The sequence below is a fragment of the Helianthus annuus genome, chromosome 4 (genome assembly GCF_002127325.2).
Source record: "Helianthus annuus cultivar XRQ/B chromosome 4, HanXRQr2.0-SUNRISE, whole genome shotgun sequence".
NCBI lineage: Eukaryota > Viridiplantae > Streptophyta > Magnoliopsida > Asterales > Asteraceae > Helianthus > Helianthus annuus.
In genome coordinates this window covers 152,483,643-152,499,336 of record NC_035436.2, presented here as the reverse complement: position 1 = coordinate 152,499,336, position 15,694 = coordinate 152,483,643, and the positions used below count along the sequence as shown (strand labels likewise).

The window sequence follows — 15,694 nt, the reverse complement described above, 5'->3', positions numbered from 1 at the left end:
TCGGACGATCCATAAGCGTTGTTAGTGCATTACGTCTATTGACTTCTTCTTGTATCATGTAATAGGATATGTTAGGTTAATCAGTGCACGAGGTTCGAGAATCGAAGTTTAGGTGTTAAGGTGCTGATTTCGCTCATAATGGAAATTGGTCATTTGGAGCGAAATCAGAAGGTTCTGATTTCGCCCCAAACTCACCTAGACCCTTTGGAGCGAAATTAAACTACTATATATAGTGCATTGTTTGTTTCATTTGGCACGATATCAGAATTGTGTAACGAAGTGCTGCCAGATTGTTCTCAGGTTGTAATCAGTGTTAAATCAATATAAGAGGCATTATAATTACAATGAGTGTCCGTTTCATTGATTCCGCCTTTGATTCGGATAAACAACTCTTCTTATCGACTCATTCGGGTCCAACAACGATCTTACAAGTGGTATCAGAGCACAGGAAGAAGAGTTTAGCTCGATTGCAATTATATTCTGACTTCTACACCTTCTTTTTCGAATTGGACAAGATTTCACGGACAAAATAGAATGAATTTTTCACCGAACATGTGAAATAGTATAATAACAAAACCTTGAAAGCTACAGGACAAAATTCAGCCTAAAAATGGACAAAATTGACCTCCGAAGTGATTTCGCTCGATTGGACAAGTTCTGATTTCGCTCGAGCAGTCAGATTTCGCTCTAAACTTAGTATCTAATTTCGCTCCAGATTGTCAATTTGCTGATTTCGCTCAAAATTCTGTGTTGATTTCGCTCCAGTTGGCTGGATAGTTGTGATTTCGCTCCAAAAATCATAACTGATTTCGCTTCAAATAGCAAAGAGTGCTATTCCGCTCCAAAATTAAAGCCTGATTTCGCTCGAAATATTAATCAAGTGATTTCGCTCGAAGTTATAAAAGTTGTTTTCGCTTCAAAGTGTCAACTTGTGATTTCGCTTGAAAAGTGAAATTTTCGTGTCAAGATCATTTCATGACAATCGACTGTCGGTTTATTTCAGATTATTTGATATTGTTTAACCTAATTGTGTTTGTTTGATTGTGAGTTCTCAGGTATTTCAAGAATTTCAAGACATGGCTAAGGTTGATCCTGATAGATTGTGGAAAGCAGATTATGCAAGATGGGAAATCGGAAAACTCAGTGAACCATTCAAAGAAGCCCAGAGAGCCAAAAGATGGAATGATGATTTGGAATGTTTCATGGATCCATGGGATAATCCAGTTGTTGACCCATCAAAAGTGGATTTTGAAGCTGTAATAAATTTGCTTCCAAGTCAAGGTACTTTCAACACAAGAAGGCTATCTGAAAAAGAATATTTGCTGGATTTGGAGAAAAAGATAAGAGAAGTTTGTGTAGCAAGTCTACCAAAGGTGGTAGAAATGAAGAAGAGAACAGAAGAAAAGGTGAAAAAGATGGTTGCAGATTTGACAAGGAAAGCTTTAGAGGAAGTCAAAGCTGAAGCAGCAAAAACTGAAAAAGGAAAAGAAGCTGTTACTGAAAAACAGCAGGTTTTTGAAGAAGTAATTTCAAAGAAAGAAGAATCTGTAAAGCCTGTATCTGTGAAATCTGAAACAGTGATTAAGAAAGAGATTGAAAAAGACACACCAGTCTTTGAGATTATTCAGAAGGAGAAGAAACAGGCTGAATATTCAAACTTTGAAAGCTGAAAAGAAAACTGATGATGAACAGACTTTGGAGTTGCGCATGAACTGCGAAAAATTGAGATCTGAAAATGACAAACTTTTAAAGAGTGTTGAGAGTTTGTCATTAGAAAACAAAAATTTTTAAAAATCAGAAAACGATTTGAAAAATCAGATAAATTTTAGAAAAAGAAAAATCAATTTTTGAAAAATATAATTTGGAAAAGCAAATTTCAATAAATTCTCATCTTGAGAATATCATTCGACTTGAAAAAGAAGCCGAATGTAATAGAAATAAAATTGATGATTTAGAAAACAAGTTGAAAAGTTTTGTGACTTTTGCACCATATGTGTGTCCAAAACCGATCAATGTTGTTCCAATAAGTGACAAGGTCACAAATTTTGACAAAGTCAAAATTGAGGATTGCGATGACAAAGCTGATGATGAAATAGAAAAAGAAGAAAAGAAAAATATTTTTAGATTTACAAGAAAAATTTCAAAATACTGTTTTGCAATCTACTGAAATAGGTGAATGCTCAAAGCAAAAACATGTTAAGAAGAATGCAGAACAGAAACAAAAAGATAAAAATTTGAAGAATTCTAAAAATGAAAATAAAAGCTCATCAGATAAGTCATCCAATTATTATAAAAAATCACAAAAATCTAAAAATGAAAACTCACAAAAAGTTGGTAATAAGTGGTGCATGTGTGACCACAGTGCTCAAAAGCTAAATCCAGCATTAAAGAGGAGAAATGACTATCACCAAGCCCAACAATGTTATGATCTGAAGGTTTGGACTGAAAGAAGTGGATGGTACGATAACAGAGTGTGCTACACTTGTGGTGTTAGAGGACACATTGCTGTTAACTGCCAGAATTGGAATTATGAAACAAGAAGATGTTATAATTGTCATATCTGAGGACATATTGCCAGAGATTGCTCAAGGAGATCGATGGGAAAATCGAGGGTTGACTCTCAGAGAATGGTGAAGAAACCAGTCAATGTTAAGCCCGAAGAACAGAAGGTTCTAGAAAAGAAAGTGACACTTTCACAGGGGCAAAAAGACAGACTCAGGAAAAAGAGGAAGAAAGCTCGAGAGTATTTGGAAAGGATTTTGTCCTCGGGTTCACCAGTTGGTACAAATAAGAGTTCTGATGAATCGATTCACTCAACTGCAAAGCCAAGCAAATTGAATTCTTTAGATGCAAATTTGAGGACAAACAAGAAGAAAAAGAAAGTTATTGGTGATGAATCTGGGTTATCAAAACCAGACAAGCCAAGTTCGGGCAATGAATCTGATTCCACAAAATCAGATAAGCCACAAGTTGAGAAAAAAAAAAGAAGAGACAGTTCCTTTAATGAATGATGAGGATTTTCCGCCATTACAAGCCGCAAACCTAAAATCAAAAGGTGTTGATTCTGGAAAAATGTTTAATAGCAATGTTAAACATATTTTTAGTAAGATGGCTGATGGTAAGGAAAAAGGAGTGAAAGAATTTTATGAAGAAAAGAGAAAAGCTCAAAATGCACCTAAGGCTGGTCAGGCTTGGGTGTCAAAATTTGTTGGTTGAATTCCTGACTTGCCGGAGTTCCCAGGTTGGTAAGTGTGGAACAGGTATCGGCATATATATTTGAGAAATTCACAGGTTGGTAACTATGATATTTCGAATTACAAAAGACTAATCAAGGACAATAAGTTGTACTTGATTTATCTTTCCGGCAAGTGATTAAAGGAAAACAATGTGATGAAAGAACCCTGAATTTGTGAAAAGACAAACAAAACTTATTTTCCGGAAACACCATTTTGATTAAAACAAACTTAAGTGTTTTGAAATCATAATGGGAAAATAGTTTGTTGTCAGGGGGAGTTCTGATTGATTACGCCGAAACCCTCACGGCTGAACAAACATGATTACTTTCACAAGATTGAAAAACGGTTTTCAAACTGTAAAAGATCAATGGGTTGTAAATCATGGGGGTAATTACTTCTTTTTGCGCAAATGATTCATAGTCAGCAGAAAATGGATGCTGAGACAAAGCTATTAGTATCGTGTTGTCAAATTTTTAATGATTTTACATTTTAGGGGGAGAAAAATTTGTCAGAAAATACAAAAACATTAGAAAATTTGAAAAATACAAAAACATGATAAAATTCAAAAATTTGAGTTTTGCGTAAAAAGAGGAAATGATAGTACATCAGTAGACAGTTACAGTATGCTAAAGAATTGTAATGATTAAATAGCGTTAGACAGTCTCACTGATGTTGTGTCGAAAGGTTTTCGTACATTTAGTAAACTTTTTCGGGATATAAACCTAAATTCAAACACTTGCTTATTTAGTGGGGAACACTACTTGGATATATAGGTAACCCCTGAAATCTCGTTTGAAAGGTCCCTTCTGCTGAATGGAAGTTCTGACCTAGTCCCCGAATAATACTTTTCGCATTGCTTGAAATATAGCACCACCCTCAGCATAAAAAACGATGAAACATTGCAAAATGCTAATTGTGTGCTGTTGTAACTAAAAGATCCTCTAAAGGGAACACACCAAAAAGTCGAAGTCGTCATCTCTCTGCGTATACGGAAGTATCGACCTGAGCTCTCACGGCCCTCGCATTTAACCCCTTACAGATATCATCTGTGGTATACTCACCTGTAAGACTGAATAATTGGGATTCTGGATACGGGAGTATATTCAAGAAGTGGGACACATGAATGAGTTTAAGTTCTTAAAACATCTAATTCTTATCCTGAATCAGTTGAAATTTGTATGAAAATTTAAGTGGATCAGTATATCGACAATCTAAGTGAATTGTTTAATTCTTAAAGTGAAATTAAGCTCAACGGTACTAGTGACTTGTCAAAAACTGATATGATCCTTTAACGCATACTCAAACAAAAATATTGTCTGTAAATATGTTTGTACATATTTTTTTTTTGCTTTATATTTTCAGAAAATACAAAAAGATTTTGATTTCTGCTTTATTTTCAACAACTGATATCTGAGATGCTGAGTTTCAAAATCTGAGTAAACTGATTGTGTTTCTGAAAATAAAACAAGTTCATTAATTTGAAACTTGATATTAAAAATCAAAAATTTCAAAAACAGTTTGTGATATCTCCAAGGTCATTAAGTTGGACTTGGATGATTAACTGTGGGGGATTTGGATGCTTATATTGTTATAGAGCTAGTTTCCGATACGATTCGATGAAACTGCCAAATTCATGAGATGTGATTTAGAAAGTTTGAATTGCCAGATTATGATTTCTGGAAATTGAATGTTTAAAATGTTGTTACTTAAAACTGAATGAGTGATTGCAGATAGTCCAGACTACGATCCCGAGAGCTGAGTCTAAGAGGGAGTCTGAAGACAAGCTTGAAGTTAGGAGGAGCTTGTAGCTGGAAAGCTGGGTGTCGATCCCTAAAAGCACGGAAGCTTGACGAAAGGGGGAGCCTTATAATGAAGCTGTTGATGATAAAGCCAGTGATGAGATTTTGGTTTAAAAGTCAAAGAAAGAAGCTGATCAAAGATTAATATTGAAGGATGGTTATGTTGTTACAATCTGAGTGAGAATGCAGAATGATCAAGACCGAAGAGGTGTCATGACAGAGACTAGACACTGAAGACTTCGTCAATATCCGAGGGGGAGTCTGTTAGTGCTTTACGTCTATTGACTTCGTCTTGTATCATGTGATAGGATAGGTTAGGATAATCAGTGCACGAGCTTCGAGAATCGAAGTTTAGGTGTTAAGGTGCTGATTTCGCTCATAATGGATATTGGTCATTTGGAGCGAAATCAGAAGGTTCTGATTTCGCCCAAACTCACCTAGACCCTTTGGAGCGAAATTAAACTACTATATATAGTGCATTGTTTGTTTCATTTGGCACGGAATCAGAATTGTGTAACGAAGTGCTGCCAGATTGTTCTCAGGTTGCAATCATTGTTAAATCAATACAAGAGGCATTATAATTACATTGAGTGTCCGATTCATTGATTCTGCCTTTGATTCGGATAAACAACTCTTCTGATCGACTCATTCAGGTCCAACAACGATCTTACAAGCGTTCTCACCGTTCTCACACTTTCTACCGTTTTCTCTAAATCCCGACCCTATATATATATATATATATATATATATATATAGGGAGCCGCTAGAATGAGAACCACCTCGAGTTGTAAGAACCGCGAGAACTACACCCCACGGAGCGCCGTTCGCCATGATTTTTTTTACAAGTAGATGTGTATATTATAAACACAGCCGTAAAAAATCATGGCGAACAGCGCTCCGTGGGGTGTAGTTTTTTACACCACAAGTTTGGTGAAAAAAAAAGAAAAAAGAAAAAAAATTAAAAAACACCAAACTTGAGGTGTAAAAAAGTACACCCCACGGAGCGCCGTTCGCCGTGATTTTTTACGGCCGTGTTTATAATGCACACATCTACTTGTAAAAAAAAATCGCGGCGAACGGCGCTCCGTGGGGTGTAGTTCTCGCGGTTCTTACAACTCGGGGCGGTTCTCATTCTAGCAGCCCCCTATATATATATATATAGGGTCGGGATTTAGAGAAAACGGTAGAAAGTGTGAGAATATATATATATATATATATATATATATATATATATATATATATATATATATATATATAGGGTCGGGATTTAGAGAAAATGGTAGAAAGTGTGAGAACGGTGAGAACGCTTATGGATCGTCCGATCAAAACAATCTATGGATATATATATATATATATATATACATAGTGGAGGGTTCAAATGAGAAGAATTTTTTTGTAAGAAGAAAAAAGAAGAAGTTTCAACCAATAAGAATGTTTCATTTTACTTCATTTAATATTTGCATTTAATTTTAATATAAGGGTATATTGGTAAACTTACATAAATCATTAATTTGTTTTCTCCCTTTAATAACTAACTAAATTAAATTTGTAACTCCTTTTCAAAATATATACTTTTTCCAAATTAAAAAAAAACAACTTATTTTAAATTGTAGAATAAAGTATTAGTTGTGTAGGATAAATTACGAGTTGTGTAAGATATATTTCGAGGTGTGTAGGATAAATTTTGACTGTGTAGGATAAAATTGTATAATGTGTAGAGTATATGTAGGAAAATTTTGACATGTGTAGGTTTTGTAGAATATATGTAGGATAATTAATGATTAGTTGACTAATTAATTAAAGAGAAAAAATTAATGATATGAGTTATAAATGAAATAGTCTTTTACTAATATGCCCTTTCTTCTTTTTCTTCTCACATTAAATTTCTTCTCAAATGAACCTTCCCCTACATACATATACATATATATATATATATACATATATATATATATATAGGGGACCGCTAAAATGAAAACCACCTCCAGTTGTAAGAACCGCGAGAACCAGTTCCTAACCATTAGATCTTCAAGATCAATGGATGAGATTAAAAGTAGTTAATATTAATATTAAATAGTTTTTGTCTTATTATGTCTTTAATATTTTAATCCAAAAGGGTAATTTAGTAAACTTACTTTTTTTGTCTTTTAGTCTTTATTATTTTTTTTGTTACTTTTTTGTTTTATTATATTACTTTTTATTTCTTAAACATAATTTTTTTATTAAAAACCATTTTTAAATTCAGAATTTTAACAAGACAATTTATTTTGCGGACCGGTTTCGCACGCCGTTTTTACGCCCGGCTTTTTAACGCGCCGTTTTTTCACGCCGTTTTTTACGCTCGCTTTTTCAAGCGGCGTTATTAAAAGCGCCGGTTTTTACATCCCATTTTAACGCGGCGTTAAGATTTTTACGTTTTGCGCTAAACTTTTTAAATTTTACGTTTTACGTAAAAAAATTTACTTTTTACGAAAAACTTTTAATGTTTTACGAAAAAAGTTTACGAAAAACTTTTTACGTTTTACGAAAAACTATTTACGTTCTACGAAAAACTTTTTACGTTTTACGTAAAAAGTTTACGTTTTACGTTAAAAAGTTTACGGTTTTAAGTTTTTTTTACAAAACTCTTTTACACAAAAACGAATGCACCCAGAAACGTGTGAATTTTTTAGATCAAATTTTCCGAAATTTGTTAACCTACACCAAGTAAAAACTTTGTTGCTTACAAAGTCAACACTCCATGTACACCCCTAAAAAAGTCTTACCCCCTAAATTCCCAAAAACAATTGTCCAACTTTTACATCAAAACTACACCAAAACAAATACAAAAATAAAAGTATCAAGCTGCAAACTAAACCCTAATCTTATACAACATTCAGTAAGCAAGAATTACGTAAAACTTAAACCAAATGTTCTGACCCAACAGCCCCTTCAGATCCAGCATCATCAGCCTGAATGTCAAGATGATTCAACTTGTGAGCAGCCTGAATATCAAGATGATTCAACAGATTGAGCAGAAGCTGGGGTGCCCTATGAACGGAACCAACGGTTGTTGGTGTTCGGTGGTGGATCTGGAAGGATCTAAAAGAATAATGGTGGTGGATCTGAAACAACACGCAAAGAGCCGGAGAATGGTGGATCTGGAAGGATCTAAAAGAAAACGAGGGTGTTCGAGACTTACCCGGAACCAGCGCCTGTTGGTGTTGAAACGGTCATTATAATTGTTCAAATCGGAGAATGGAGGCCAGAAATGGGTTTAGAAGGTCTGATTAAGGGGGTGTGCACCTTCGTTTCGCCGGACATGTCATCGTCGCCGCTGCCGTGGCGCCGCCCTATCTCCGTCGTCGCCGGACCACCGTCGCCTGTAGCCAACTGTTGCCTGCTCGCCGGAGGTCGGCCGGAGTCCGGCTGGTTCTTGTTGCCAGTGAGGAAGGTTCAAGAGAGAGAGGATTAGGTATGTGTGAGTGTGTTGGAGTTGGTGTGAAATGAAGAAAAGATGAGAGATTTAAAATTGAGAGATGAGATATGTGATCAAATAACATTAAATGAAGAGAGAGAAGAGAGAAGAGATTTGATATTTGGGGTAAATGACTAAAATACCCTTTTTTCTGATTGGTTAAGAGTGGTTCTCACGGTTCTTACAACTGGGGATGGTTTCTATTTTAGCGGCTCCCTATATATATATAGGGTTGAGTTCATTTCAGAACTCTAAATAACTATAGAACTTTCAGAACTCCTAATAAAAATCATTTTATATATAAGTTTTAGTATTTAGGATCTTTTTATCATCTATTATATGTATTTCTTTGATTACATACATGTTAAAAGTAGTTTACATATGTTTAATTGCCAAAAATATATATATGCGTCATAACTAATTACATATATGTAAAAAACTAGTTTACATATGTGTAATTATAAAATTACATATAAAAAATGATAAAATTACTCTTAACATGTATGTAGTTGTAAAAATACACATAATAAATGATAAAACTATCCTAAACATAAAAATATTTAAATAAAAAGATTGTTTATTAGGAGTTCTGTAAATATTTATGGTTCTGAAATGATCCTGGCCCTCTATTATATATATATATATATATATATATATATATATATATATATATATATATATAGGGGTAGGATTTAGGGAAAATGCCTAAAAGTGTGAAAACGGTGAGAACGCACCTCATCGTTGGATTAAAACAATCTATGCACTAGATTGGCGCGGTGTTGTTTCGTAAATACCATCAATTTTATTACGTTGACGCGTTTCATTAAGGGTAAAAAGGTCTTTGGACATCTCTATGCAAAACGTTAAACTCATGAATAAAACGCCATTAAATTCCCGCCTTAAACTACAAAGCACACATCATCCTCATCTAAACGCCATTGAATATAAAAGGCCAAACTTTGTGTTTAAACGATAAAGCTGAACAAACAGTAACTGAAACGACGGTAGCTTTATTACTAGCATTTATTATAATAAAATCCCGTGTAAAATACGCGCCAAAAACATCATATATAAACAACGTCTCAGACCTTCCATTGAACACCCCAAAAACAAATGCCATATTTTACTAAATACCATTCAATTTATAAATGCCAAAATATTCAAAAACTACAGATTCCAAATGACGTTTCTTTGAGATTCAGTTTTGTTCTCAGTAAAGTTTCACTCAATGTGATGGACAAAATTCTTAAGTGAGGATATTGTCCATCTCATTGAGCAAAATCTTATTGAGTTTATCCTCACCTTCCATTGTTCACACCAAAAAAACAAACTTCATTTTTACTAAATACCATTCTATTTATAAACCCCAAAATATTCAAAAACCACAAATTGCAAACGTCATTTCTAGGAGATTCAGTTTTGTTCTCAATAAAGTTTCACTGAATGGGGTGGACAACATTGTTGGACAACATTATCAACTGAGGATTAACAATGTTGTCCATCTCATTCCGCAAAATATTATTGAGTTTATCATCACCAAACTAGAGGTTTAAAGTATTTTTATTTAGTAAAAGGTATTTTTTTTGGCGTTTATGTGTGTATCCCATCTTATATTGTTTGTTATGTAACTTCTAAATCACATGTTATGCACAAGAAGTAAAAAAAAAGATGGAAAAAAGTAAAAAAAAATGCTATATAAGAAATATAAAACGCCAAATTCCAATGTTTGTGTGTTCTGAAAATATAAAAAATACAAAAAAGCCAAACTACTCTTCGATTGCTCTCGAAGACCATGTCGATTTTTTTTAATTACGGCCTTTTTGCATGTGGATGCGTAGTGTCCGTAACCTTTACAATTCTAACACTGTCTTTCTTTGGCCCTGGTTTTCGATTTTGTTTTTGTTTTTTCGATTGCTTCCTCCTGTTTGGATTTCAGGCGCTTCCGAGATACAGAAACTTTCGACTTATACCCAACATGGACTCTTATTGGATTCTTATCGTTTTTATATTGACCGGTTATCTCCATAAATCTATCTCTGGTACTTGGAGGAGGAGCAACAATCGGCATATCTTGAACCTTCTTCATATAAGATCGAACATGATCCTTGTATAAGGATAGCTCCTCCTTATTACTAGATGAACGATTCAAAGTATACTCCATTGCAAAACTAATTTCTCACATCATACTTTGCACATCGGGATCAAGCTCGGTCAAATATTCACGACTCATTGAGTGTTTGGAAGAGCAATTTAGGGAAACGCCATCTATTCAAAATGTATGGTTTTGGAAATTCTCTAATATCCAAACTTCTCAAAACATAAAATATATGTCTACATAGCAAACCAAACTACTCAAAACGCATGCATGAGCAACTGCAGGTGCAATCAGACTTACGGTACATTACCTGAAAAACGACAAAAACAATGTCTATATAAAACGCCATGCAGGGAATATTTGTATAAAAACGACCATCAAACAACAAACACCAAAACTGCATAGAAAAATAAATTAAATGTTTAAAAATATGATAAACGCCATATTCAGAAAACGCCAAACAAAAAAAACCAAAAACGCCATTGTTTACCTCGAATAAGAATGTACAAGGCTAATGGAAATCATTTATGTAAAACTTAACAAACCCATCGGGCTGATCTTCGTAACGTTGATTTATGCAACCCACAATCCCGATTAGCTCAGTTTGAACGTCACAAAAAATATTTTTTGTGTATATGTCAGCAGCTTGCCCCTTCAACACTAGGTAATTACTTTTCAACTGGGAGTGTTTGTATTGAGATTCATGATCATTTTTCTGGTGCGTGTGACGCTGTGCTTCTATTGTAGTTTTGTAATTAGTCATGGCCTCAACAAGAGTAGCTTTTTAATTGCACACTTGACCAAAATAATGGTTCTCACTCTCCGACCTCGAAGTCGTTCGCATAAGGCGCGACAACTCCTCCATTCTATAGTATGCAGGGATCCAAGATTCCCTGAGTGCAAAAATAACAGAGAGCCAGTCATTATCTGCTAAATTGAATTCTCCAATAACCTCTTCCCATCCTGATTCAAACTCTTTGGGTGTAAGAATATCCGTCCACACAACACCACAAATACGTTCTTTGAAATTGGTGGAATTGCATAGCCGAACACCAACCTTTGTATAACAAGAAAACGACATGCAAAAAACATATATATTAGACACAAACAAACTTACATAAAAAACAGCAACGAAGCACAAAACGCCATATATTTTAAAATGCCATATATCATAAAACGCCAAACAAAAAAATAAGAAAATCAACCTTCATAAAAAGTTTATGCATCACGTGCCACATGCATAACCGATGCATCGTTTCAACAAATACAACAGAAATAGCCTTCTTCATTGCTAGATCTTGGTCAGTCACAACAACTTTTGGTTGAGAACCAATAGCTATTAGAAAAACTCTCAACAACCATATATACGTATCACCAGTTTCTAACGCCAATAATGCAGCGCCAAATGTAACATTGTAGTGGCAATTGTCTATACCAGTGAACGGTGCATACACCATAGAGTATCTACATATGAAAACGCCATTGAGAAAATGAAACAATAAGAAAATGCCAATGCATGTAAACAGTGAAAAATGGAACTGCATGTAAACAGTGAAAACGCTAAAAGAACAGAAAAAATAGAACTATAAATATTACTTGTTGGAACGATACGTGGGGTCAAACGAAATCACACCACCAAACACGTGGTAATTACGTTTGCCTAGATCGTCACACCAAAAAAAGTCCCTTCAAATGATTCTCTTCGTCTCTGAAGTAATCGTACGAGAAATTAGTGTAACAACTCTCACTAAAATCAATAATTAGGATGGTAATTATCTATTAAGGAAACCCTAATTAAGACACCCAAGTAATTCTGCACAAACTCTAAAAATTTCAGAACAATCGAAATCAGGATCAGGGCCCCTAAAACTCAGGGGGTAAACCCTAGTTGACGATTATCCTTATAACTCGTTGTCAAAATTTAAAATTAAGGAGACGTCGACTCAGCAAGCCTAGTCCCACGCGTGGCAACCCTATGACCCTTAGGTGTCCCTTACGGACCGTAAGGGATTAGGCTTACGGTCCGTAAGCATGTCAAATTTCGTGTATAAATAGCCGACATTGGGACTTGAATTCTGGCCTTTAAACGACGTAAATTCTCCTTTCGTAGACAGAGTTATAGCAGAAACAATCCACAAACACACACGAATCACTAATTAGTATAGCGGGGTGCTGCTACGATGCCGGGTATTAACTCGATCGCTGTTCAATTCTTTTCTTTTCGTCAGCTCTTATTTTTGTAAATAATAGCTCGGGATTTTACCCTCTGAATCCCTAAACTCTGCTCGTTATTAGGGTAGTAACTCTAATCACTGGTACGATACTTTATCCGATCGATTGAAACTATCCGACAGGATGTTTAAGTACTATCCTTTGTCATTAGTCGTGATTCCAACAGGATGTTTGAGTACCACCCGAACTCGGAGAATACTCTGTCATTCGTTGTGAATCCGATGGATGTTTAAGTGATTGCACTTTGTCATTCGTTGTGAGGGTTTTATCTCGTGATTATCGTTAAAAGTTGAATTGAGTTAATACACTAATACGAGTTCCATTGTATCTAGAAATTAGAACTCGTAAGCAAGGAATTGCTAGAATACTTAATAGCTAAATAAACATAATAGTTAAATAAACTTAGCAGTTAAGTTAGCTGAGTAAATTAATTAATCTGTTAAGTAAGATTAATTAACCAGTTAATCAAGATTAATTAAGCTAAGCAAGATTAATTAAGCTAAGTAAGATTTATTTATCACCTAAATAGATAAACATGAAAAATAGATTTATATGGGGTAGATATTATCTAAAGGAAAGTGTTATCTAGGGAAAACTTATCTAGGGAAATTCTATATAAGGTAAAGCTTATCCTCTTACCTATAAATAGAAAGCTTAGGATTCATTTTCCTTTGCTCATTTCTTCTATTCTTCTCTCTATACGTTGGTGTTTCAACCAATAATCACCGAAGCGATGTTCTGTCCGATCGATTCAGGAACCAACTAACGAATGCCAAAGTGCTGTACTTTGTGAATTTCGGTAAACGGAATCCAAAGTACTATACTTTGTGAGTTCATTAAATGGATACCAAAGTACTGTCTGAATAAGACTATACTTTGTGAAATTCGTTAAGGTTCGAATCTCGTGACTACCGTTAAGGTTTGATTTGGGTTTTACACAAATACGTATTCCATTCTGTTAAACTATATATTTAACTACCAAAAATACTTCCCACTACACACTCACAATCAAACAAACTATTAAATCATCAGAAGATCCAGAATAATAAAGTGCATGCTTAATTATCGGAAGAAGTAGAATCAAGAAGCTTGTTAACTCAATCTTGCATGCTTATAAAGTGAGTCATTCCTCTTTTATAAACTCTTTTCTCACAGTTTGTGAGTCAACTGTTTTACAAAACTCCAAGTTATTTTCCAAAGTTATAATTACAGGGATTAAGTCTATGTGATCACCAAATTACAGCTGGTATGTGGGGTTTTGTATACATTACTTATTTCCCGTCACACTTGGACAAACGGGTGGCCAAGGGGTGATCTGACCACAGTCACAGACACCATTGGACAAATGGGCTAGCCAATGGATGGTCGAGTGACAAATACTGTGGGTAGTTGGTTTGATATCAGAAACATTGTAATTCCCCTTAATACTGTAGATTATAACAAATGTGTCGTTTTCAGCAAAATGAATGATTCACTCAGTATTTCCCGCTGACAAAACCTTTTTAAAACACGTTTCAGGTAATTACAGTAGATTGGCGTAAGGATTGGATCCGGCACTGAAAGGACTTCAAGGAGTGGCTTATTTTATTAATTAAATCAAATTAAGAAATATTGTTTTTATTAAAAGCTACCTTTGTAAAACATGGAATTTATTCCATCTATTTAAATAAAATCCGGTGTTTCTAAACTCTGATATTTTTCCTAACTCACGGTCCTGATGTAATTTCCGCTGCAATGTTTTTCAAAATAATCACCAGTACCACTGGACTGCTCACGGCACCGATTCCGGCCAGGATGGGGTCGGGGGTCGTGACAGTAAAGGTGGTATCAGAGCTAAGCCACTGCTTTAAGCCTATAAGTGTTGTGATAACAATACTTAAGCTTAAATAAAAGAGTTAGGAGATTGCTATTAACTGGTAGCACATCTGATAGCATTTAGACTTGAACATAAGAAAAGATGCCTTAGTATAAACTAAGCCACTTGTTTAGAGCAAGTAGGTGTTATAATAATAATACCTAAGCGGAAAGTTAGAAACTTAATATTATCTGATAACACTCTGAATGATATTTAGACTCGAACTTAAGAATTTTGTCTTAATATAAGCTTCAAGATAAAATTACTTATATAAGTATAAATAAGTATAATTGGTATTCAATAAGAATAACGACTAGCAGGCAATAGCATTTAATTGCTATTTATTCTTGTTTATTGGTATTACTTGGTCAAGAATAAAGATATATTATGGAAATATAAATTTCCTTGATTCTGGATAAAAGCCCTAATAAAAAGAGGCACTTTTTGAAAAGATACTGTTTATGGGAAATAGGAAATTTTCTCCGACAAAACTGGGTATAGAGTAGCAGACTCTCCAGCTTGTCCGGATATACTGAAATTACCGCTCCGGCGCGAAGCGAATAAGACGGGATAAATGGTATGTCAAACCAGTAACAAGATTTCCCTAAATAGTATCATGACCAAATATCTGACTGGTTTTTTTTGGAAATATGAATATATTATATACATTTAACCCTATGAAAGGTATGTATATTACAGCATGTGAAAGATATGATTATATAGATATATATATATATAAGAAATTCCAAAAAAAAAAACGTAACGATTGATAATTAAGAATAAAACACAAGCATATGTGTCAATAATAATTCTAGATTTCTTTATCAGAAATCTCTTGCATATATCTTTAATTTCCATGTCAAACATTCTTTCGTTTGATCATCTACCTCGTAACTCGTGCAACAAAATAATACTGGAAACCCATTAAGTTGGGACACCATCAAAAATATATAAGAATTACCAATGCGTTATCATAAATTATTAACGCCATAAATTATGAACGCAAATAAGAAGCATATAAAG

The 15,694-nt window shown here is 34.4% G+C and overlaps 1 protein-coding gene across 1 annotated transcript in view; it reads right to left on the bottom strand.

Moving 5' to 3' along the window:
- Positions 1–7,932: 7,932 nt before the first annotated feature.
- Positions 7,933–15,694, bottom strand: part of LOC118491564 (protein FAR1-RELATED SEQUENCE 2-like) — a 34,978-nt gene continuing 27,216 nt past the window's right edge. The window contains exons 3-6 of the mRNA XM_035989433.1: positions 11,790–12,048; positions 11,381–11,641; positions 10,895–10,981; positions 7,933–8,016 (exon numbers count right to left, since the gene is read on the bottom strand). Of these exons, the coding sequence (XP_035845326.1) occupies positions 7,933–8,016; positions 10,895–10,981; positions 11,381–11,641; positions 11,790–12,048 (691 nt within the window). The remainder of the gene's footprint in view (positions 8,017–10,894; positions 10,982–11,380; positions 11,642–11,789; positions 12,049–15,694) is intronic.